The 23201-nt window shown below is 54.5% G+C and overlaps 1 protein-coding gene across 4 annotated transcripts; it reads right to left on the bottom strand.

Annotated features, from left to right (window-relative positions):
- Positions 1-313: 313 nt before the first annotated feature.
- On the bottom strand, positions 314-18405 carry MAG (myelin associated glycoprotein). 4 transcript variants are annotated; one of them, XM_032249037.1, is made up of 12 exons: positions 17465-17621; positions 15406-15461; positions 14237-14305; positions 13711-14079; positions 11451-11747; positions 10930-11187; positions 8768-9028; positions 3760-4047; positions 3279-3375; positions 2131-2230; positions 1823-1867; positions 314-841 (listed from the first exon to the last, which is right to left on the bottom strand). In XM_032249037.1, the coding sequence occupies exons 3-11, from the start codon at positions 14280-14282 to the stop codon at positions 1835-1837; spliced, it is 1749 nt and encodes a 582-aa protein (XP_032104928.1). In that variant the 5' UTR covers positions 14283-14305; positions 15406-15461; positions 17465-17621; the 3' UTR covers positions 314-841; positions 1823-1834. The 4 variants fall into 4 exon arrangements, with proteins under 4 accessions (XP_032104928.1, XP_032104925.1, XP_032104926.1 ...); XM_032249036.1 differs by lacking the exon at positions 17465-17621 and adding an exon at positions 18384-18405 and having other exon boundaries at positions 712-841; XM_032249034.1 differs by lacking the exons at positions 1823-1867; positions 17465-17621 and adding an exon at positions 18384-18402.
- Between the last annotated feature and the right edge of the window lie 4796 nt (positions 18406-23201).

A 23201-nucleotide genomic window follows, 5' to 3' on the forward strand; every position in this document is an offset into this window, starting at 1 on the left:
TAGGACCCTCCCTTTCAGCAAGTCGTGGCCACATGCGAGTTCAAGCCCAGTGGTGTCAGCTGATCTGACTGTGGCAGAAACCAGCATGAAGATTTTTATGTTAAATTACCCAGAAGTCAACCCAGACCCAGCCCGAAGCTACCAGCTCAGAGTGGGAGGAACTGAATGGCCATTGGTCCTGGGTTCAAGGCTAAAATCCCCAGGTCCTTGTCTGCACACAGGGCTCAGCCAAGGGCAAGGAGAAACTCTGTGATGGTTCGGGAGACGGTGGGATGGCAGGCTGCCCAAAGACAGGTCAGAGAGCATCAGGATCTAGACTGGCATTCGGCTTCGGGGCATTTATTTCATGTCCCTTTTGTACAGGCCCCGGGCCAGGTGTGGGGGCAGGAGACCAGGCAGGAAGTAGCAATAAATAACACAGACAGACAGAGCTCCCCTCCAGACAGATGAGGGTAAAGGAGGTTAGAGAGGAGCCATAATGAGGGTATGGGTGTGTTGGCAGGGAGGGGCAGCTGGGAAGAAGGGAGAGGTCAGGCCCCCAGGACCTCACTGTCACCTGCCTCATTCCCCTCCCACCCAAGCCCCCGATACTTTTGGGAGGAAGGGAGCCCGCAGCCAGTGGGGGCCAGCGAGGGTCCTGAGGGGGGGTCAGCCACGCCGGCTGCCCCCAGCTCCTTCACTTGACCCGGATTTCAGCATACTCAGCCAGCTCCTCCGTCAGCGTGTAGCTGTCCTTGGTGGGCCGTTTCCCCAGGTCTGAGTGGGAATAGCTCAGGTCCAGCTCTGGGGGTTCGCCCCGAAGGCCCAGCAGCCTCCTCTCAGATCCCAGGCGCCTCTCGCTCTAGGAGGGGAAACCACCCATTAGCAGGGTCCTGCTCCCGGCCTTTTCCGGACGCGGAGGCCAGAGTGTTTGCACCCTCAGATCTCCTGAGTTCAGTCCCAAACAAATCCCTGCGTGAACCTCCTTCCTCAAGGATCACAGGCCCAGTGATGCCCCCGATCATTGGGTCCCACTCTGGAGCTTCTGCCAGTGTTAATCATTGCTGAGCTTGAAATCCGCCTACAAATTCAGTTTCTCCAGGAAGCTTTCTTCTTTTTTTTTTTTCTTTTCTTCCTTTCTTTTCTTGAGACCCAGGCTAGATTGCAATGGCATGACCTCGGCTCAGTGCAACCTCCACCTCCCGAGTTTGAGCAATTCTCCTGTCTCAGCCTCCCGAGTAGCTGGGATTACGGGCGCCTGCCACCATGCCTGGCTAATTTTTTGTATTTTTGGTAGAGACGGGGTTTCACCATGTTGGCCAGGCTGGTCTCGAACTCCTGACCTCAAGAGATCTGGCCTTGGCCTCCCAAAGTTCTAGGACCACAGGCAAGAGCCACTGCACCTGGCCAGGAAGCTTTCAACATAGGAGTTTGAGGGGCACACAATTTAACCCCTAATGCCTTCCCAGGTGAAAGCCACCTAGCTAGGACCCCACTTTTCCATATTTCTCGAAATACCTGGTTCAGTACATGCTCCCCCATGTTTGGACCTGGCATGGGGATCCCCTCAATCTGGGAGGTCCTGCAGATGACATGTGGGTTCCCCTCATGCTTCCCACCCCTCCCTCCACCCCCCCAGCCACAGGAATTTGGACACACAGGACGGTGGCCACAGACAGGCAGGAGCTGCAACAGACAGACTAGACAAGGCCAGCACTGCCGGGCAGGCCGGGATTTCACCAGAGACCACCTTGACGCCTGACAGGGACACACGCACATGCACGCCGACCCCAGGGCCCAAGGAGGGCCCAGAGGAGGGCACACTGAGGCCCCCGGAACCTACCTCCTGGGGCGCTCAGTGAGATTCCAGGGTAGAGACCTCTTTGGACTATTGGAGAAGGAAATGCAGTCATAGACACAGGCAGGGAGGGAGGGTGAGGGGGCCCTTGGGCCCCACACCCCATCGCCCCCTACACAGCTTCAGCCTGGGCACCTCCTCCCCAGCCTCCAGGTCCAACCCAGCCCTGGAATTTCCTCCTCTCCTCCTCTGAGTGGCTGCCTTGCTCCCCTGCCCCTTGGCCTCACAGGCCCTTGGTGTCCCTGGCATCCAGGTTCCTAGGCCGCCTGGAGCCACACCGCTCTGGTCCTTACCTCGTACTTCTCCGGTGCCCCAGAGATGCGGAAGTCGCTGCTGAACAGGACCGGAGGATTGTCCCCGGCCGAGAAGCTGGGACTCTCTGTCACGTTCTTTCTGCAGGGCAGGATTCGTCAGATCTCCCTCTGCCCTCCCGTTCTGCACCCCATGTGTTTTAGGAGTTTGGCTCAGGGGACCTCAGAGTTGCTCCCACCCTATCTCTAAGGTGTGGCAAGCAGCCCTTTCAGAACCGCCGGCCTCTCCTGCCCCCACGGCCCGCCTTCCCCACCTCGGTGGCCCCTGCCCGGCTGGGGACCAGCCACCGGACCCCTGGGCTCTGCCATTTTTCAGGACCCCCGCCTGGATTCTCCAGGTTCCCCTCATAGGCTCTGTGTGTCTGCCCCTCTTGCCGCCAGGAGTTGGAGCAGAGAGGTTAATTCATTTCTCAGGACAGCTGATGGGTGTGGGCCACAGCTCAATTGGGTCAGGTGTGTGTAGTTCGGGGCTGGAGAAGCTTTCTGTTGGTTTGTTTTTAGAGACAAGTTCTCCTCTGTCACCTAGGCTGGAGTACAGTGGTGAAATCATATCTCACTGCAGCCCCAACCTCGTGGTCTCAAGCGATCCTCCCTCCTCAGCCTCCCAAGTAGCTGGGACCACAGGCACGTACCACTATGCCTAGCTAATTTTTTCATTTTTTTGTAGACGGGGGTCTCCCTGTGTTTCCCGGGCTGGCCTCTAACTTCTGAGCTCGAGCAATCTTTCAAGGCATATTTTTGTTGCCACAGATGTGTGTAATCTTTGGGGCTTTTGGCGTCAAGTGGGCCTGCTGCTGTGGCTGCAGGGGTACCTGGGCTTTCCCCACCACACTGGAGTGTGTAGGGGAGCGTTTCTGGAGACAGGGAGGCCATCGAAATAGAGTGTGAGGAAACAGGTCTCAGATGATGTGTGTAAAGGGCTCAGCCCAGGCCCTGGTGTGCCCCTGAGCAGCAGGGGCTGGGACTAACAGGACCCTCTCTCCTCTGTCCGGAGATCCTTCCCAGAGCAGAATCTCCCTTCTCTATACCTATGGTGCTGCCTTCCGACGCCCACTCCAGGCCTTCTGACCCCGCCCCCAGTCCCCTTTTTGGAGACTCCCATCCCCAAATCAGCTCCGGCTGGCACTCACTTCCTGCGTGTCTGGGTAATGTAGCAGATGATGGCAATCAGGATGGCAAAGGTGACCACGGCGCCCACAGGCCCAATCTTGGCCCACATCAATCGATCTGAGGACAGAGAAGACCAGGCACCCTCAGGGTTGTGGGCGGTGATGGCAACACCTGAGAACTCTGGAGACGTGCTGGGGTGACAGTCAACATATTCACACAGCCAGGGCATCCTTGCCCTCATTGACTGGCACGGAGGCTCCCAGTGCCAGGGCAACCCCTTTTGTGCTGGAGGGCCCTGGGGAGGGGCTCCTACCTCAAAGGTCTAAGCAAACTCGGGGCAAACTCAGGGCTGCTTCTCCGCTCCAACCAGAAAGGAAGAATTTGACCCTTTCTTAATCTGCACAGCCCATGCTCTGAAGATGTTCCTCAGCCTTGGGAATTTGGATCCAAGAGGAGCCCGCCCCACTCCTGTGGCTCCCACCCCAAGGCCACGCCACTCACGGGCTCCTTGGAAGGGCAGCTCCAGGCTCTTGGCGCCATAGAGGTTCCTCGCGGTGCAGATGATGCGGGGCGGGGCCTGGGCCTGCCCTCGCAGCGTGAGGATGCTGGTGAGCACAAGGCCGCTGCGCTCCGAGTACACAAACTCCCGCTCGCTCTCGTTCACGGTCACGTTGCGCGACGGCAGCTCAAAGGCCACGGACGGCTCCGGGTTGGACTTCACCACGCACAGGCACTGCACCGTGTCTCGGGCTGCTGCGCAGTGTGACTCCAGGAGGAGCATAGGGGCGACTGCAGGGGTAAAATCAGGACTGAGGGTGGCCCGGAGCCTACTCGAGGCCCAGCCGGGGAGACTGCTTGGCTCAGGGCAAGGCCAGCATGGCCAAGGAGGGGGGCGGTAGCCTCACGGATGGCTCTCTAATTTCCCCTCCTTTTTCCTCTGTCCTGACGGAGAGTGCCTTGACCTTGCTACGACCCGCCAGCTGCCTGTTTTCCCTACAAGCTTCACTAACCCACGCCGGGGGACTTGAACATTCCCAGGCACTGATAAAGGTGTCTAAGTTGTTGCTCAAAACACTGAAAGAGGCTGGGCACGGTGGCTTATGCCAGTAATCCTAGCACTTTGGGAGGCCAAGGCGTGGGTGGATCATTTGAAGTCAAGAGTTCAAGACCAGCCTGGCCAACATGGTGAAACACTGTCTCTACTAAAAATATAAAATTAGCCAGGTGTGGTGGTGCACGCCGTGGTCCCAGCTACTCGGGAGGCTGAGGCAGGAGAATCATTTGAGCCTGGGAGGCAGAGGTTGCAGTGAGCCAAGATCAGGCCAACCTGGGTAACAGAGTGAGACTCTGTCTCAAACACACACACACACACAACAACAACAACAAAAATGAAAGAATGAAAGAAACCAGCCCCGGCCCTGGGCCAAACTCCTTAAACTCTCATGTAAACCTGTACCCTGACCCTCACGGACATGTCTGGGTAGAACCTCCCTTTCTCTCGCTGTAGCACTGTGCAAGTTTCCCTCCTGAATGCTTTGGACTGATGATCACCTGGTGTTTAGGCCTCTCTCTTTGGAATCCCCAGTGGCCTCATTTTAGGGTGGCTTGGGCACTCTCTTGGGGCAATTCTTCTGGTGCCACTTTTGGGGGGACTGTAGCCTCAGGTTTGGCCTGGACGGACCACTGTGTCACAGGGATGGGCTGTGTGTGTCCTGCACCCTGGCCCTTTCACTCTCTCTGACCTCTTTCACCTTGATATACATAACTCAGGTCACGACACTCCCTGTTCAAAACCCTCCTCTGTTGCTCCGTGGGCCACCTAACATACAAATCTTCTATTTCTCTATGTTTTTGAGATGGAGTCCTACTCTGTTGCCAGGCTAGAGTGTACAGGCACGATCTTGGCTTACTGCAACCTCCACACCCACCCCCCCACCCCGCCATTCAAGTGATTCTCCTCCCCCAGCCCCTTGAGTAGCTGGGACTACAGGTGTGCGCCACCACGTCCAGCTAATTTTTTTGTATTTTCAGTGGAGACGGGGTTTCGCCGAGTTGGCCAGGATGGTCTCGATCTCTTGACCTCGTGATCTGCCCACCTCGGTCTCAGTGAGTCACTGTGTCCAGCCCAATCCTTTATTTTTTTTATCGTTTAGAGACAGGGTCTGTCTCTGCCACCCAGGCTGAAGTGCAGTGGCACTACTATAGCTCACTTGAACTCCTGGCCTCTAGCAATCCTCCTGCTTCAGTCTCCCAAATTGCTGGGATTACAGGTGTGAACCACTGTGCCCAGCCACATTTGACCATTTTTGACATGCAGAAAAAATTTCACATGGTTCAATGTAATATACAGAGCAAAAAATACGACTATTCACCCTAAATGAAATCAGTATAGATCATGTTCTTTAGGTCAGCTTTTGCTGTCAAATCAGGGTCATGCCAAATTTGCAAAAACCCTTTTGCTTTTAAAGCTTTATGTTTAGAATTGCAGAAGACAGTAAATCTGTCATGCTCATGACAGTTACTGGAGGGTTTTTGTTTGTTTTTGTAGAGACAGGGTTTTGCTATGTTGCCCAGGCTGGTCTTGAACTCCTGAGCTCAAGCAATCCTCCTGCCTTGGCCCCCCCAAAGTGCTGGGATTATAAGGCGCAAGCCACTGTGCCTGGCCCCAAATACAAACCCTTTCATCTTACAAGGCTGCTCAGGCTCTGCCTGACCACACTCTCTCTCCTTCTTTATGTTCTCTTTCTTGGCAGGAGAGTCCAACACCCTCCTCAGCTTGCTCTGGACTGAGCCCTGGTTGACCAAAACCCACTTACACACAGCCAAGAGACCCTTGGCTCACCTACCCCACCTATTTTCAATTTCCAGCAAAAAGAATGTGCCATGAACAGTGGTGGACCTGGGAGTCACATGGATTCAGGGGAAGGACTGGAACCTCTGTGCATACGTCTCTAAGTCTACTGAATAAAAAGTCCTGTTCAGGCAGAGATGCATTATGCTTGCTATAGCATTAACCAGCTAACACACCACAGAGTAAATTAATAACAGCAAACCTGAATAGACAGACATTAAACTTTTCAAAAGCACTTTTACTCAAGACAGCACCGCCGGTGCTCTGGTGACACAGCTTCTTCCCTGGATGCTGGAGGAACCCCGACACATTGCTGGGCATGTGCTTAGTATCTTTGCAAGCAATGTGTGAAGCTGCGCAAACCCTTATGGGACTCTAGACAAACCCTGAAGACAAAGGTACAAAGAATGAGGAGCTTGCAGTGAGATGGATTTGGCTTGAATCCCAGCTCTGCCATCTACTGGCTAGGTGAGGCCACTCAGCCTCCTGGGCCTCCAGGATCGAGTTCTCATCTGTGCAGACCAGGGGGTTACAGTCAGTAGCTGACAGTGGGCTGTGGGACTCTGAAGACAGGGGCACGAATGTGTTGTAAACACTTCACATCCCAGCTGGGCATGATGGCTCACGTGAACCTGTCATCCCAGCACTTTGGGAGGCCAAGGCAGGAGGATCGCTTGAGCTCAGGAGTTTGAGACCAGCCTGGGCAACAGATCAAGACCCCATCTCTACAAAAAAAAATTAAAACATTAACTGGACGTGATGATGCATGCCTGTAGTCCCAGCTACTCAAGAGGCTGAAGTGTGAGAATCAGTTGAGCCCAGGAGATCAAAGCTGCAGTGAGCGATAATCAAACCACTGCATTCCAGCCTGGGCAACAGGGCAAGACCCTGTCTCAAAACAAACAAACAAACCAAAAAAAAAAAAAACACTTAGCATCCCACCCAAGTACTCATGGGTAGATGGAACCATTCCAGCACAGGGGTCACAGGAGCAAAACCTCCGCAGCAAAAGGCACAAGTATTTAACCTGGATCCCAGAGGAAAATCAGTGAGAAAGGATGATGACATCCATGTCTACAGAGTACGCAGCACATGCTGGGCACTGTGGACACTCAGTGTTACCCTCTTAGTTCTTCTTTTATTGGGAGTGGGGTGGGGTGGGGTAGGACAGAGTCTTGCTCTGTCATCCAGGCTGGAGTGCCTGGAAACAGGAAGGCGACATTCCAGAGGGAGCTGCTTGAGGAAGGGGAGTCAAACTGACTTGGCTGCTACAAGCTGGAGTGATGGCTGTGGGGTAGGGGTGGTGGGAGATGGTGGCACAGTCCACAGAGAGGAGAGGAGAGGCGCTGCCAGGCGGTGCAATGGTGAGTTTCATTTCCAAGACAGTCACTTTTTATGTGCATCTATGTCGTCTCTCCAGCTATCCTGTACCTGTTTGTAAGTGTGGTGTCCGCCGCTCACAGAGCCGCACAGCCCTCTGTGTATAGCAACTGCCCCATCAATATATTCTGATGTCATTAACAAACGATGAGGTCAGCGTTGGGCAGGGAAGCAAAATGGAACCAGACTATCTGGATTCAAACCTCAAATTCTGCCATTTCCTGGCTGTGTGAACTTAGGCAAGGGGCGTAAGCTCTCTGGGCCTCAGTTTCCTTCTCTTTAAACAGGAGAACAGTAATAGAACCTCCCTCATAAGGATGTCATGAGGATGAAGTGAGTGGGTTCCTGCACAGTGCTTCCAGCAGTGCCTGGTACATAGTGATGCTCTACACGGGTTAGAGATCATGGCCATTGTTTTAGTTAATGCAGAGGGGCAGTGGCCACAGGACCCAGAAATTTTCTCGGTCAAAAGCCCACCCCAGGCTGGGTGTGGTGGCTCACGTCTGTAATTCTAGCACTTTGGGAGGCCAAGGCAGGCAGATCGTTTGAGGTCAGGGGTTTGGGACCAGCCTGGCCAACATGGTGAAACCTTGTCTCTACTAAAAATACAAAAATCAGCCGGGCGTGGTGGCGCACACTTGTAATCCCAGTTTCTCAGGCGGCTGAGGCAGGAGAATCGCTTGAACCCAGGAGGCAGTGACTGCAGTGAGCTGAGATTGAGCCACTGCACTCCGGCCTGGGTGACAGAGCAAGACTCTGAGAAAGAAAGAAAGAGAGAAAAGAAAGAAAGAGAGGAAAGAAAGAGAGGAAAGAAAGAGAGGAAAGAAAGAAAGAAAAGAAAAGAAAAGAAAAGAAAAGAAAAGAAAGAAAGAAAGAAAGAAAGAAAGAAAGAAAGAAAGAAAGAAAGAAAGAAAGAAAGAAGGAAGGAAGGAAGGAAGGAAGGAAGGAAGGAAGGAAAGAGAAAGAAAAGAAAGAGAGAAAGAGAGAGAGAGAAAAGAAACAATGAAAGAAGGAAAGAAAGAAAGAAAGAAAAAGGAAGGAAGGAAGGAAGGGAGAGAGAGAAAGAGAGAGAGAGAGAGAAAGAAAGAAAGAAAGAGGAAAGAAAGAAAGAACCCACCCCAGGATGTGGAAACACAGTATTCTCAGATGGGGTTTTATTTTCCTGCTGTGAATTCAGCTTCCCTGCCCTCCCTTCCTCGTCTCTGCAGAGGACAGGCAAAGCTGACACTGATTGGGATACGTGCATGCCCACGGTAACTGGCGTGCGAAGGTACTCACACTCCACAGACAGGTTGAAGGCAGTGGCCCTCTGGCCATACTGGTTCTCAGCCACACACCAGTACTCTCCATCATCCTCAGGCGACACGGCCGGCAGCTGCAGCTGCAGCTCACTCTCGTAGATGACAGTGGCCAGGATCTGCTTCTCCTTGAAGATGGTGAGAATAGGGTCGGGGTTGCTCTGTGTGGAGCACAAGATGGAGACCGTCTCGCCCTCCACGGCCACCACTGTCCCATTCACCGTTGGCTTCCAGGGTGCATCTGCAGGGCGGGACGGCACTGATGGTTAGAACCCAGGAGGTGCTTCTTCTGCCAGCCAACTCTAACCCCCAGATGGAACCCCCAATCCCACCCCAAACCTAACACACTATTTCAGGATGGCTCAGGTGACCCCAGTCCTGGCTATCTCGTTTCCCAGAACAGCAGCTGTGTAGCCAGAGTGCTTGTCTTCAGATCCCAGCTCTACCCTTGCCCAATTGTGTGTGGACCCACGTCTTAACCTCTCTGGGCCTCATTTTTCCAGTCTGGAAAATGGGCTTCATAATAGTTCCAACCTCATAGGGGTGATCATCCAACGTTCACTGAGAACCTACTGAGTGACAGGCACTGCTCTAGCTTGAACAAGGCCCATGTGGAGAGAGCCGATGTAATTAAATATATAGTTTGTAAGATGGGGAGAAGTGTGTAGAGAAAAATAAAGGCGCTGAGGGTATGGGAAATCAGGGTAGTTACAGTTTAGGATACGATGATGGGGGAAGCAAGCCTAGGAAGTGGGCAGAGCCAGCTGTGGGAACACTGGGAGGATGAGTACATGTCAAAAGCACTCAGGAGACTGGGCACAATGGCTCACATCATTAATCCCAGCACTTTAGGAGGCCGAGGTGGGTAGATCGTCCGAGGTCAGGAGATCGAGACCAGCCTGACCAACATGGTGGAGCCCCATCTCTACTAAAAATACAAAAATTAGCCAGGCATGGTGGCGCATGCCTGTAATCCCAGCTACTCAGGAGGCTGAGGCAGGAGAATTGCTTGAACCTAGAGGTGGAGGTTGCAGTGAGCCAAAACCATGCCACTGCCCTCCAGCCTGGGCGACATAGCGAGACTCCATCTCAAAAAAAAAAAAAAAATTAAAAAAAAAAAAAAGCACACAGAAGCTGTGGAGTAAATGTTGGCTGGGGCTGTCATTATTAATATCTCCAGCGCTCGGCACTTTGCCTCAATACACGTTTGTGAATGAATGAATGAATGGTCTCTTCTTGGTTCTCAGCTAAGAACCCTCTTCTGAGCAACTCTCTGCTTGTGGGCCCAATAATATAAACGTGCATACAAGGGGCTGGATGAGGCCTGAAGTTCCCCCAACCCTCTCATTAGAACTACAATGGAATTGATTTAAAAATGCATATTCCTGGCCAGGCACAGTGGCTCACTCCTGTAATCCCAGCGCTTTGGGAGGCCGAGGTGGGAGGATCACTTGAGCCCAGAAGTTCAAGACCAGCCCAGAGAATGTATCGATTCTGTTTCCACAAAAAAATATAGAAAAATTGGCTGGGTGTGGTGGCACCTGCCTGTAGTCCCAGCAGCTCAGGAGGCTGAGGTGGGAGGCTTGCTTGAGCCCAAGAGTTTGAGACTAGCCTGGGCAATATAGCAAGAGCCCACCTTTACAAACAAATTTTAAAATTAGCCTGGCGTGTGGCGATGCACACCTGTAGGCCCAGCTGCACAGGAGGCTGGGGTGGGAGGCTTGCTTGAGCCCAGGAGTTTGAGGGCAAGTGGTGTTATGATGGTGTCACTGCACTCCAGACTCGGCAACAGAGCAAGACCCTGTCTCCAAAAAGAGTTTTATAAAGTAATCCTGGGGCCAGGCCCACATCATGTCCCAGACTAGCCAGGAGCTGCCCCCAGGAAGCGGTAGTTAACAGGATTCCGTAGGAGGCAGGCGTGGCTCTTGTCCTGGGAAGGAGGGTGAGGCAGAGCAGGTGTTCCCGGATTCTTGCGCAAAGAATGAAGGGACACTTTGACCTGCAACCCTCCTGTCCACCTTGGCCTTGATCGTGTTTATGGCCAGTCCCCGGCGGGGCCCAGCCAGTGCTCGCCCTGGATGAGGCCCCTTTCCCTTTCTCTGCTGCAGATGGGCGTGTGGGCGCACAGCGCGGGCCACTCACACATGACGCTGAGCTCCACAGTGCGGTTGTCCTGGCCGTAGGCGTTCTCGGCCAGGCAAGCATAGACGCCGTCCTCGGCGGGGGTCACCTCCTCCAGCTCGAGGAGCAGGCTCTCGGCCACGGCCTCCCGGAGCACAGTCCCGTCCCGCATCCAGGTCAGCAGCGGCGGCGGGTTGCTGTCAGCGCCACAGAGCAGGCTCACGTGGGAGCCCTCGATGGCCTCCACCGAGGAGTTCATCTCCACAATTACGGGGGGGTCTGAGGCCAGCGACACAGCGAGGTTAGCGAGCAGCTGCGGGGGGGACCCGGCCTAGGGTCCACTCCTAGCCCTGCCCGACCCCGCCCCCAACACTGCCAGGCCCCGCCCTCCTCCTTGGCCCCGCCCCAGGACTGCCTGGTTCCGCCCCCGCCCCACCCCGCCCTCAGCCGTGGCTGGCCCTGGCCCCGCCCCCAGCAGGTCCGGGCCCCCGCCTCCTGCCCCAGGCCCCGCCCCACCCCACCCCGCCCGCACCCAGGCTCACACTTGACGTCCAGGCTGGCGTAGCCCTCGAACTGCAGGGTGGTGTTGGGGAAAGAGGCCTGGCAGCCCAGCCGGTGGCCATTGGCCTCCCTCGTGGGCACGAAGTGCAGCAGCGACACCTGCACCCAGGTGCCCTCGTCCTCCCGCAGCCGGCCCAGCACAGAGGGCTCCCCCAGCCCCTCGTGGCCCAGCCAGCTCAGCTCAGGGCGCAGCTCTGGGCAGTTGTCCGGCACCATGCAGCTGACCTCCACTTCCGTGCCTGCCACCACCTCCGGGGGCACCACGATGTTGGGGGTGTCTGCATGAGGTGGGGAAAGAGAGGGCTGAGGAAGCAGCGCTGGGTTCCCGGCCCCACCTTGTCCACCTCCATTGCTGGCAATGGTACTCCTCAATGGTACCGCCTCTACTCCCTGCCTCCGGATTCAGAATTCCCTTCACCCTTCCTCTTCTTGGTCACCCCAGAGCCCTCCACGGAGCCACCAGGGCGCCATCGTGATGAAAATCACAGTATCGTCGCTAAAGCACCTGACAGCTTTTAACTTGCCAGTCCCTCCTGCCAAGCGACAGGGTGAGTGCTGTAATTTTGCTCATTTTGCATATGAGGAAACTGAGGCTGCAACTGGCCCCAGACAACACTGGCTGCAAACCCCGTGGCTCTGGCGTCAGCGTGGGCTCCCCACACCGCATCACCTTCCCACGCAGCTCTCCTCTCCCATGCCTGCTTGGTTTACCCTCTGCCTGGGATGTGAGTGTGTGTGTGTAAGTGTGCAGTGTGTGGTATGTGTAGGTGTGTGTGTGGTGTGGTGCATGTGTGTAGTGTGATATGTGTGTGCGGTCTGTGTAGTGTGTGGTGTTTGTGATATATGTGTGTAGTAAGTCTGTGGTGTGTGTGGTCTGTGTCATGTGTGGTGTGTGTATGCATATGATGTGTGGTAGTACCTGTATGTGTGCAGCGTGTGTGGGGTATTGTGTATGTGTGCTTTGTGTGTGTGGTGCATGGTTTGGGTCATGTGTGTGGTATGTGGTTTGTATAGCGTGTGGTGTGTGTGGTGTGGCTTGTGTGGTGTGAGTGTAGTATGTGCTGTGTGGTTTGTATCATGTATGGTGTGTGTAGTGTGTGTGTGGTGTGTGTGTGGTGTGTGGGTAGTACATATATGTGTACAGTGTGTGTAGGATGCAGCGTGTATGTGGTTGGTGTAGCATGCAATGTGCGTGTAGTGTGTGGTATGTGTTTGGTGAAGGGGTAGTGTGTGCAATGTTTGTGTGGTTTGTGATGTGTGTGTGCAGTGTGTGGTAGGTATAGTGTGTGGTTTGTGTAGTGTGGGGTGTGTGCATGGTGTCTGGTTTGTGTAGTGTGTGTGGTGTGTGTTTGGTGCCTGGGTAGTGTGTAGGTAGAGTGTGCAGTGTGTGGTGTGTGGTTTGTGTAGTGTGCGGTGTGTGTGATGTGTGAGTAGTGTATAGGCAGAGTGTGTGGTGTGTGATTTCTGTAGTGTGGTGTGTGTGTACTGCACCTGTGCAGTCTCTTTCTACACCAGGATGAACCAGGCTCCTCAAAGGGACTCGGTGCTGATGGGGCTTAGGGCTCCAAGCAGCAGTGCGGCTCAGAAATCAGGCAGGGGGATCCCTGGAATCAGGCAGTGTGCCCTATTCTGATTGCCATGTCTGGCCATAGCTGTATTATATTTGGCTTATAGGATGTTTTAAACATATCTGAATCAGCCGCCAAAATTTCAGAATTAGGAGATTACACCAAAGAATCCCAAGTTCCAGTTTCTCTTGAAAATTCAGAACGCCGGACAGCCACGGCCCTGCTTTCTGTTGGCCAGAGCTGGGGGCCACGTGCCAGGAGCTGCTCTGGGCATCTGACAGCTTTTCACTCATTGCCATAAGTGCTGTTCTTATACTCATTTTACAGAAGAGAAAACCAAGGCCCAAGGAAATTCATTCACTTGCCCAAGGTCACCACACTAAAGCAGGGACCCAGCGGCCTTGCCCCTAACCCCGGACCCCACTGCCTTTCTCAAGGTGTTTCCAGAACAGTAGGAGCACCTGTTTTCCTCTGCGGGCAAGAAGACTATTTTGGGGCCCTGCTTTGTTCATTTCTGTCATCTGCATGGTCTGCATGGGCTTTGAGGTTTGTACCCCCAGCCAAATTAGCACTCCCAGATCTGCCTTCCAGGCCTGCTGGGGAAGGTGCAGGGAGGCCTTCCCACCCCGCCCCCCAGCCCCGGGGCCTGCACTGCACTGCCGCTGGGACTCACTGATGATGTCCAGGACGCTGTGCTCTGAGAAGGTGTACTGGTTGTAGCCGCCCAGGTCCCCACGGAAGTAGTACTTCCCGCCTAGCTCGGGGCTCAGGCTGCTGAGCAGGAGGGTGCAGTTGCGCAGGCCCAGGTCCCCTAGGAGGCGGCTGCGGCCCTGGAAACTCTCGTGAACGACTTGGGTGCGAGACTTGAAGACCACCGGGGGGTAGTTTTTGGGGTAGGGGCTGTTGAAGTACCAGACGCCATGCACCACGGCCGGCCGCAGCTCATCCGGGAAGTCAAAGCGGCAGGGGATGGAGACGCACGTGCCCTCGAAGGCCGAGATGGACGAGGGCATCCAGGCACCCCAGTGACCCCCTCGGGAGGCTGCAGGCAAGCAGGAGAGCTGAGGCTGAGGGACACGTCCTACCCGATCACCCCCTCTGGCTCCCATCCCCAACAACATGCCTGGGGCTACAGGGACCCACCTCCAACCTGCTCAGGGGCCAAGGCCCTTGGGTACCCAGCACCTGTCAGCCATTACCTGAAATCATAATCCAGAACAGAGGCAGTGCCGTGAGGAATATCATTCTGCACAGCGAGCGAGTGGTCGCTGGAGAGGGAGAGGAGAGGGTTAAAGGCTGGGGAAAGTGAGAGGGGGTGTTCCATCTGGGCTTCAGGAAGCAGCCCATTCACATATTAGCTGCTGCTGCTATCATTATTTATTTATGCATTTATTTACTTATTTTTCTGAGATAGGGTCTCTTTTTGCCACCCAGCCTGGAATGCAGTGGTGCAATCACGGCTAGCTATAGCCTCGAAATCCTGGGCTCATGTCATCCTCCTGTCTCAGCTTCTGGTATGCTCCACCACACCCAGCTAATTTTTCCTTTTTTTGTAGAAAGACGGTGGGGATGGGGGTCTCACTATGTTGCCCAGGCTGGTCTCGAACTCCTGGCCTCCAGCAATATTCCTGCCTTGGCTTCCCAAAGGATTGCAGGTATAAATCACCACTCCTGGCCTGCTGATATTTTTTAATTTTTTTACTTTTTGAGATGGGGTCTCAGTTCTGTTGCCCAGGCTGGAATGCAATGGTGGAATCACGGCTCACTCACTGCAACTTCAGTCTCCCAGGCATAAGCGATCCTCCCCCCTCAGCCTCCCAAGTAGTGGGGGCCACCGGTGCACACCACCATGCCTGGCTAATTTTGTTTTACTTTATTTATTTTGTTATTTTTTTTTAAGAGATGGGAGTCTTGCCGTGTTCCATGTTGCCCAGGCTGGTCTTAAACTCCTTGGCTCAAGCGATCCTCCTGCCTCAGCCTCCTAAAGTGCTGGGATTACAGGTGTGAGCCACCTCACCCGGCCTGCTGCTATTACTTATCACAAACCCTTCTGTGGCATCAGCCATGCACCAGTCCTCATTACCTTATTCTGCTGTCTTAACTCATTTGATCTCTTTGAGGAAGATACAATTATCATCCTCATTTTATAGCTGAGGTCCAGAGAGGTTATTTGACTCTCCCAAGGCCACACAGTTGGTCTGCCATCTTAGCCACCTGTACTGTTTCTGTGCAGTGATGACATATTGATCATTATCTTTGTCACCAGGATGCCCCTGGAGATCTCCAGAAAGAAAGAACCAGAGAGCCCAGGCAGGTCCAGCATTGCAAAGCTGAAGCAAAGGAAAAAAGTTGGTTCCCTGCCCCTTACCTGAGTCTCCCTGAGTTGGGGATGTCTTCTGGGTCCACCTGAAGCTGCCAGACAACCTGCAACAAGAGTCACTCAGGTGCGGGGGGGGATCGGGGTGCGCAACCCGCCCGCACTCCAGTATCTCCTGCCTGGGTTGTGGCTTGTTGTCGGGCTGCCCTTTTGGCCTCCCGTCATGCCTGGGACCTTCCCACACAGCCTCAAAGCCACTCCCTGGCAACAACTCCCCTCAAGCTGGGGTGTGGGAGAACTGTGGGGAGGGAAGGGGGAACAACCACATCGGGGTACGGGGGTGAATCAGAGGGGCGTGGCGAGCAGAGTGAGGGAGCAGATGTCCCACGGCCGGCCTTGGGGTGGCGGGCAGGGACCCAGCACCATCAATGACTGGGTTTCACAGCATCAGCATTCCCGACGTGCCGTGTGAATTCCTGCCGCCCTCTCCCACCCCACAGACAGCCCCTGGTGTCCTCGCCCTCACCAGAAGTGGGTCCCGGTACAAAAGAGTCCTGTTCCCTCGGGCAGAGCGTGCTTTAGCTTGAGGGGGGCTTGAGGGTAGGTGGGGAGTGAGAAAGGGGTCGGGCCTTCCTGGCTGGGCTTTGAGTGGGGCCAGGAAGGCCCAGGGTAGGAGCTATCGAGCCCCTGGCACCCTGCTGCTCTGTGGGTTGCCTCGGGGTTGGAGCCAGGGTTTCCAAGCAGTTGCCTTTCCCAGCCTTCACCACTCTTCCCACGGATACAGACACATGCACAGTCAGACACATTGAATTGCCGGGATGAAATGTGACAGATGTAGCCTCAGCCAGAAGGGGCGGGGGCACACAGCAGGGACTCGTGCGGACACCCAGACAGGACCCCGATCACACAGACAGGGACGGGGACCTCTGTGCCCACAGAGATGGGCCGGCACCCACACAGTCCCCAAGTCGTGCATGCACTGTCCCTGCTGCTGTCCGCACACACTTGGACAGACACAGGTGGCATTCATTCAACACACACAGACACACAGACACACACACAGCCCTGCATGCATGCCAGGCTCACAAAGATGCAAGGGCCTGCACACACACACTGAGGTTTGCTATAGACGGATCCACCCAGACACATGCCGATGGATACCTGGCTGACGCTGCCCTTGCACCTGTGACAGGAAGGCACAGGAGAGAGATGCAGGTGAGGATGAGCACGCGTGCAGGCAGACATGAAACCAGCAGGTAGAGCAGGCATTCTTAACAGAGGTGAAAACCTCAGCTATTACAATGTGCTTGGCCACGGTGCGTAAACCTATGTACAGCGTAAAGCTATGTACGGCAGATCTGTTGGGTTAAAATGCTAAGGGAAGGATGGGATGAGCACAAGTGCATGTGAAATGTTTCCTTAGCTGGGGCCAGGTGCAGCAGCTCATGCCTGTAATCCCAGCACTTTAGAAGGCCAAGTTGGGAGAATCTCTTGTGCCCAGAAGTTTGAGTTTGAGATCAGCCTGGGCAACATAGTGAGAGTCACGTCTCCAAAAAATATAATAGTAATAAAAAATAAAAAGTTTCCTTAGTAGGGATTAGTGAAGAAAAATTGACTGAGGCTCACAGAGGAAGGTGCATGGGCGGCCATGTATGTGCACACACACAGGCATACACACATGCACATGCGTACACACACACACACACCTGTTGTGTGCCCAGGTGCTAGAATGCGCTCACTCACAACCTACTGCCCCCATTCACCTCCCAGATTGCAGACTGCAATCTGCCTGATCACCTGGACATCCTTCCGTTCTTCACCCAGATGCAGACCTCCTCCACCCCATCTGTCCCGCACTCAGGAGCCCCAAGGAAACCTCTCCTGCAAAACCTCCATCCCGCTTTCTCTGTGGTTTCTTCCCAGAGCCCCACTGCTGCCCCAGTGATGGTCCCAGGCCATTCCCAAAGCAGCCACACCCTCCTGCATCCTAAATCGGTAGTGGTACACATCGACGCTCCCTCGCCCGGAGCACCTGACCCTGCTCACGTCTGGGTGCCAATGCCACGGTGCCCTGCTTCTTGTGCCCTGGCCTCCCTGCCACCGTACTCACTTGGACTCGGTTGCTTCTGCACCTCTGATCCGCCGGCCCAGCTTGCAGTCCCCTGCCACCCAGGGTCTAGGCCCCCACTTGCCAGCCCCTCCCCTCCCCCGGGTGCCAGGGGCCGCCTGCCTCCAGGGCCCAGCTCCTCCCTGCCCCCGGGGGAGGGGGGCACAAAGAGGCCCTTGTCACCACGGGGCTCGGACTGGGCAGCCTGACGCCTGGGTTCTCCTAGCTCCTTCCTGGAGGGGTTGGGGGTGGCTGCCTTGCTCACTCCCCTTCCTTCATCCCTGAACACCCTGATTCTGGGTCCTGGGGGGGGGGTGGTCTAATCTCTTTGGAAGTCCCAGGCTGAGGGACAGAGGCACCGTCCTCAGGGAATCTTGGTGGCAACATTAGGTCGGCAGTAGGAGGAGACAGGTCCTTTTCACCCTCAGCATCAGTGTCACCTCCTCTTGCCATTTGTAATGACCTTCTGTGTTCACCGACTCCTTTCGAGAGAACATGACCTCCATGCAGCCAGAGGCTTTGTCTTGGATATTCTCAATCCATCCCTGCTCGTAGACCAGCTCCTGGCACGCAGTGGAGCTTAATGAACAGCGATGGTGGTTGAGTGGCTGAACGTGTTCCTCTGAGCCCCGGGGCACCTTCAGACTCGGGGCCTGAGCACCTGCTCCTCCTTCTTCCTGGAAAGCACTCCGCACCCCATAGCACTCCCCACTCTAGAACTGGCTGCGGTTTACCCGTCCTGTAGGCTCAGCAGCCCGGGGCCGCTTCCCTGGGAAGCTTTCCCATCTTGCCCCGTCAGCCAGGCCCCTCCGTTGCAATGCTGTCCTTTCCTTCTACAGCCTTGGGAGGCTGGCCCGTGTGTACCCTAGGTGTTCCCACCTCTGCCTCCCACTAGCCCAGGAGCTCTGAGGCAGTGGCTCACCAGAAACCTGTCTGTCTCTCTGTCATGTGCACCCTTCTGTCCTCTGGAGCAGTGCTTGGAGCACAGAGGGCTGTGCTGGCTGACTTGGGTGAGGCCCCTCTGAGCGCAGATTCCACCCCTTGGTCACGGCTTTTGCAAGGTGGGAGGGAGGGGCTGGGGCAGCTGGAGGTGGTGTGATGAAGCACACCATGATTTCACCATGAGCTATTCCTCCGCACTGGGACAGCTCCTGTCACCCTTCAGGCCAGAGCGGTGGGGAGGGAGGGTCCTCGCTCTCAAGGGAGAACCCAGGGGGTGAGGGGCAGGGAATCCCTCAGTCCAGGGAGAGAGGCGTTGTGGGGCTGGGGGGGGAGTTGGAAGGGGAGGGGGAGTCCCACCCCCACCCCAGGCTTCATGATGTCAGACTCTGCCCGTGCCTTTCCCAGTCGGGGACAAAGGCCCATTGAGAGTCGGGTGGGGCTTGAGTGCCTGGGTCCTGGAGAAGAGAGGGGCTTGGTGCCTGGGCTTTGGTAGTGGTGGTGGGGGGGTGACAAGGAGATCCTGGAGGCATTGGCATGTCACAGCCTTCAGCGTCAACACTAACCTCGTTGGCGTTGGAGTCGCGTGCTGGTGCAGTGTGGGGCTCCATCTCCTCTCTGGGTGTCAACTGAAGGCTGTCGTTGGGGAGAGGGCAGTGTCCCACAGGAGCACTGGCCATAGTCACTGACATCTGCAACTTGGGTCTCCAGGCGACCTGCGGGAGTGAGGCGCTGGAGCCAGTGAGGGGAAGGGGCTGGGTGAGAGGGCCTGCAACTGGCGGGCAGGTGCTCTCAGCGGGCAGGTGACCTGCCGCTCCAGTGGCCCTGATGCCGCATCAGCTGATCTCTTGTGCGAAAGCGGGTATCTCAGTTTTCTAAGGCTGTTACAACAAAGTTTCACAAACTGGGTGGCTTAAAAACCAGAACTGAGGCTGGGCTCAGTGGCTCATGCCTATAATCCCAACGCTTTGGGAGGCCGAGGTGGGTGGATCACCTGAGGTCAGGAGTTCGAGACCAGCCTGGTCAACACGGTGAAACCCTGTCTCTACTAAAAATACAAAAATCAGCTGCGTGTGGTGGCAGGTGCCTGTAATCTCAGCTACTCAGGAGACTGAGGTAGGAGAATCTCTTGAACCCAGGAGGTGGAGGTTGCAGTGAGTTGAGATCGTGGCACTGCACTCCAGTCTGGGCAACAGAGAATCTGACTCAAAAACAAACAAACAAACAAAAACAGAACTGAGCTTGAATTCCAAGATCAAGGTGTTGGCAGCCTTGGTTCCTTCTGAGGGCTCTGAGGATCTTTTCCGGGACTCTCTCTGCATGGCCTCTTCATCTTCACATGCTCTTCCCCCTGTATTCATCCCTGCCCAGTGTAAGGTTTATTCTCTGTAAGGTTTGTTGCCGAGTTTAAAATGAAGAAACTGAGGCCTGCATGAGAACAATTAGATGCTAATTTTTTTGGCTCCCGGGCGAGGTTTTATGGTCCAGGGGGCTAGAGAGGTCACACTTGACTTCCCTCAGGCGTGGGGTTATATAGGGAGGGAAGGTGCTCTGATTGGCAGTGGAGAACAGGGTGTGGCTGTGGCAAGCTGCTATAAGTAGGTAGGTGGGATTTCCAGTGAGCCGGCTGGACGGGGCAATGTGCTAGTGGGCCGGTTTTGGCGGGGCTTCTTTTAAATTTTGGAGGGGTTTTCCAATGGCCGGCTAGGTGCCGAGTGCAGAGTTTAGGGTTGAGTGCAGATCCTGGTGCTGAGTGCAGAGGGGATTTCCAAGGGGTTGAGTGCAGATCCTGGTGCTGAGTGCAGAGGGGATTTCCAACGGCGGGCTAGGTGCCGAGTGCAGAGTTTAGTGTTGAGTGCAGATCCTGGTGCTGAGTGCAGAGGGGATTTCCAAGGGGGCGGGCTAAGTGCCGAGTGCAGATCCTGGTGCTGAGTGCAGAGGGGATTTCCAACGGCGGGCTAGGTGCCGAGTGCAGAGTTTAGCGTTGAGTGCAGAGGTGGGCGTGGTGAAGCTAGATGCTGAGTGCAGATTCTGTTGACGTAATTTCAGGCATGGAGAGGGATGGGCATGTCCGAGCTTCTGAGGAGGCAACCGGCTTTACACCCAGATTTCCCATATTTATGTATGTATACATGTTAGAGACATAGCCTTGCTTTGTCCTTCAGGCTGGAGTGCAGTGGCGCAATCATAGCTCACTGCCACCTCGACCCTCCAGATTCAAGTGATCCTCCTGCTTCAGCCTCCCTAGTAGCTGGAACTACTGGTGGGGTTTTTTTATTTCTGTTTTTTGTTTTGGTAGAGACAGTGTCTCACTATATTGCTCAAGTGATCTTCCTATGTTGGCCTCTGAAAGTGCTGGGATTATAGGCATGAGCCCCCGCACCCTGTCAGATTTATCATTGTCTCGTTTTTTGCGTTTTGAGACAGCTTCACTCTTGTTGCTCAGGCTGGAGTGCAGTGGCACGATCTCGGCTCACCGCAACCTCCACCTCCTGGCTTCAAGCGATTCTCCTGCCTCAGCCTCTTGAGTAGCTGGGATGACAGGCATTGGCCACCACGCCCAGCTAATTTTGTATTTTTAATAGAGATGAGGTTTCTCCATGTTGGTCAGGCTGGTCTCGAACTCCCAATCTCAGGTGATCCGCCTGCCTTGGCGTTCCAAAATGCTGGGATTACAGGTGTGAGCCACAGTGCCCGGCCTTCCTGTTTTTATGATACCAGTTATATTGGATTAGGATCTACCCATCTCATTTTAAATCGATTACTTCTATGAAGACCTTACCTCCAACTCAGGTCACATTCTGAGCTACCGGGGGTTAGAACTTCAGTGTGACTGGAGAGAAGCCAGTTCAACGTCTAGCAGCAGGAATTCAGAATCAAGCTCTCGGCTGTGGGGAGCTCTCCCTTAAAGCGTAAAGCTCTCATTGATGGGGGCTGAGGCTGGATCCATCCAAGGGCCCTTGCTGCCCTTGGTCAGTGCTGGCAGCTGCACGACCAGCCCCCAAAGGACTGCAGCTTGCTCAGAATGCAAGTTCCAAGCCCCACGTTGCACCTGTGAAATCAGAAATTCTGGAGGCCCAGCTCTCTGCATTTTGTCTGCCTATTTGTTTTACAGTCTCACTGTGTCACCCACGTTGGAGTGCAGTGGTGCCATCATAGGTCACTGCAGCCACGAATTCCTGGCCTCAAGTAATCCTCCCACCTCAGCTTCCTAAAGTGCTGGGATTATAGGCAGGCACCACCACGTCCAGCCTCATCTGCATTTTATTTTTATTTATTTTATTTATTTTTTTGAGACAAGAGTCTCATTCTGTCACCCAGGCTAGAATGCAGTGGCAAGGTCTTGGCTCACTTCAGCCTCCGCCTCCCAGGTTCAAGCAATTCTCGTGCCTCAGCCTCCTGAGTAGCTGGGACTACGCATGTGTGCCACCACGCCCAGCTAATTTTTGTATTTTTAGTAGAGATGGGCTTTCACCATGTTGGTCAGGCTGGTCTTGAACTCCTGGCCTCAAGTGATCCTCCAGCCTCAGCTTGCTAAAGTGCTGGGATTACAGGCTCAAGCCACTGCACCTGGCCCCATCTGCATTCTCACAGGCCCTCCAGGAGCTTTTTGAGCACGCTAAAGTGTGAGTATCTCTGCTTTGCATGTTCTCCCATCTCTCTAGGGCCACCCCAGAGAACTGCTTGCTAAGGAGAGAAGAGCACCCCATGTCATTGTCATTCCTGAATTCAGGTTTCCCACCTGCCAGGAGGGAGGCCCCCACCCTTCCCTGTCAATATGAATCCTTTATATTGATGAGGCATTGGACAGTTTCCAAAACAATTTCACACTCATCTAGAGCCAGATAAGCCAAGTCCTGTAGAGACGCCTCTGGTTATTTTGTTTTTTATTTTGAGATGGAGTCTCATTCTGTTGCCCAGGCTGCTGTGCAGTGGAATGATCTTGGCTCACTGCAGCCTCTGCCTCCTGGGTTCAAACGATTCTCCTGAGCCTCCTGAGTAGGTGAGATTATAAGTGTGCGCCACCACACCTGGATAATTTTTGTATTTTTAATAGAGACAGGGGTTTCACTATATTGGCCGGGCTGGTCTTGAACTCATGACCTAAGGTGATCCACCCGCCTCGACCTCCCAAAGTGCTGGGATTACAGGCATGAGCCACCGCACCCGGTGCTTCTGTTCTTTTAAAGGTAAGGAAAAGCCAGGCATGGTGGCTCACACCTGTAGTCCCAGCATTTTGGAAGGCTGGAGTGGGAGGATCATTTGAGGTTGTGTGTTCGAGACCAGCCTGGGCAACACAGCCAGACCCACGTCTCCACACAAAATACAAAAATTTAGTGGGGCGTGGTGGTAGGCACCTGCTCCTCAGGAGGCTGAGGTGGGAGGATTGCTTGAGCCCCGGAGGTCAAGGCTGCAGTGAGCCATGATCATGCCACTGCACTCCAGCCTGGGCTATGGAGCAAGGCCCAGACTAAAAAAATAAAATAAAAAATACAGATGAGGAGGTGGAGCTCCAGATATGAAGAAGATGCATGCAAGATGTTGCAGCTAACAAGATGCCGCAGCTAACAAGATGCCAAGCTCACCACAACTCCCCTCTCCCTACGCCTTCAGTCTTCATTCAGGAAACCTCCCCTCTCAGAAGACAAGCCTCCGTGGCTTCCAAAGCTAAGGCAGACGTTGGTGGTGTGCCGGGCCGGTCTGGCTCCCAGCTGGGCTTAGTTTGGCTCACAGAATGTTGATGTAAAAAGACAAATTCCTTTGCTTAGTTGCCAATACTGTAAAGGCAAGAAATCTCATA

This window comes from Sapajus apella, unplaced genomic scaffold (genome assembly GCF_009761245.1).
Source record: "Sapajus apella isolate SASKATOON/1434 unplaced genomic scaffold, GSC_monkey_1.0 scaffold68, whole genome shotgun sequence".
Classification (NCBI taxonomy): Eukaryota; Metazoa; Chordata; class Mammalia; order Primates; family Cebidae; genus Sapajus; species Sapajus apella.

Bases quoted from the DNA above. Each gene is read 5' to 3' on its own strand.
- MAG (XM_032249034.1), bottom strand. From the start codon at position 14,282: ATGATATTCCTCACGGCACTGCCTCTGTTCTGGATTATGATTTCAG. The intron at 14,080-14,236 runs GTAATGGCTGAC...GCTTGCCTGCAG, and splicing joins GTTCTGGATTATGATTTCAG to CCTCCCGAGGGGGTCACTGG. The intron at 3,376-3,759 runs GTGAGTGGCGTG...CTCTGTCCTCAG, and splicing joins GCTGCCCTTCCAAGGAGCCC to ATCGATTGATGTGGGCCAAG.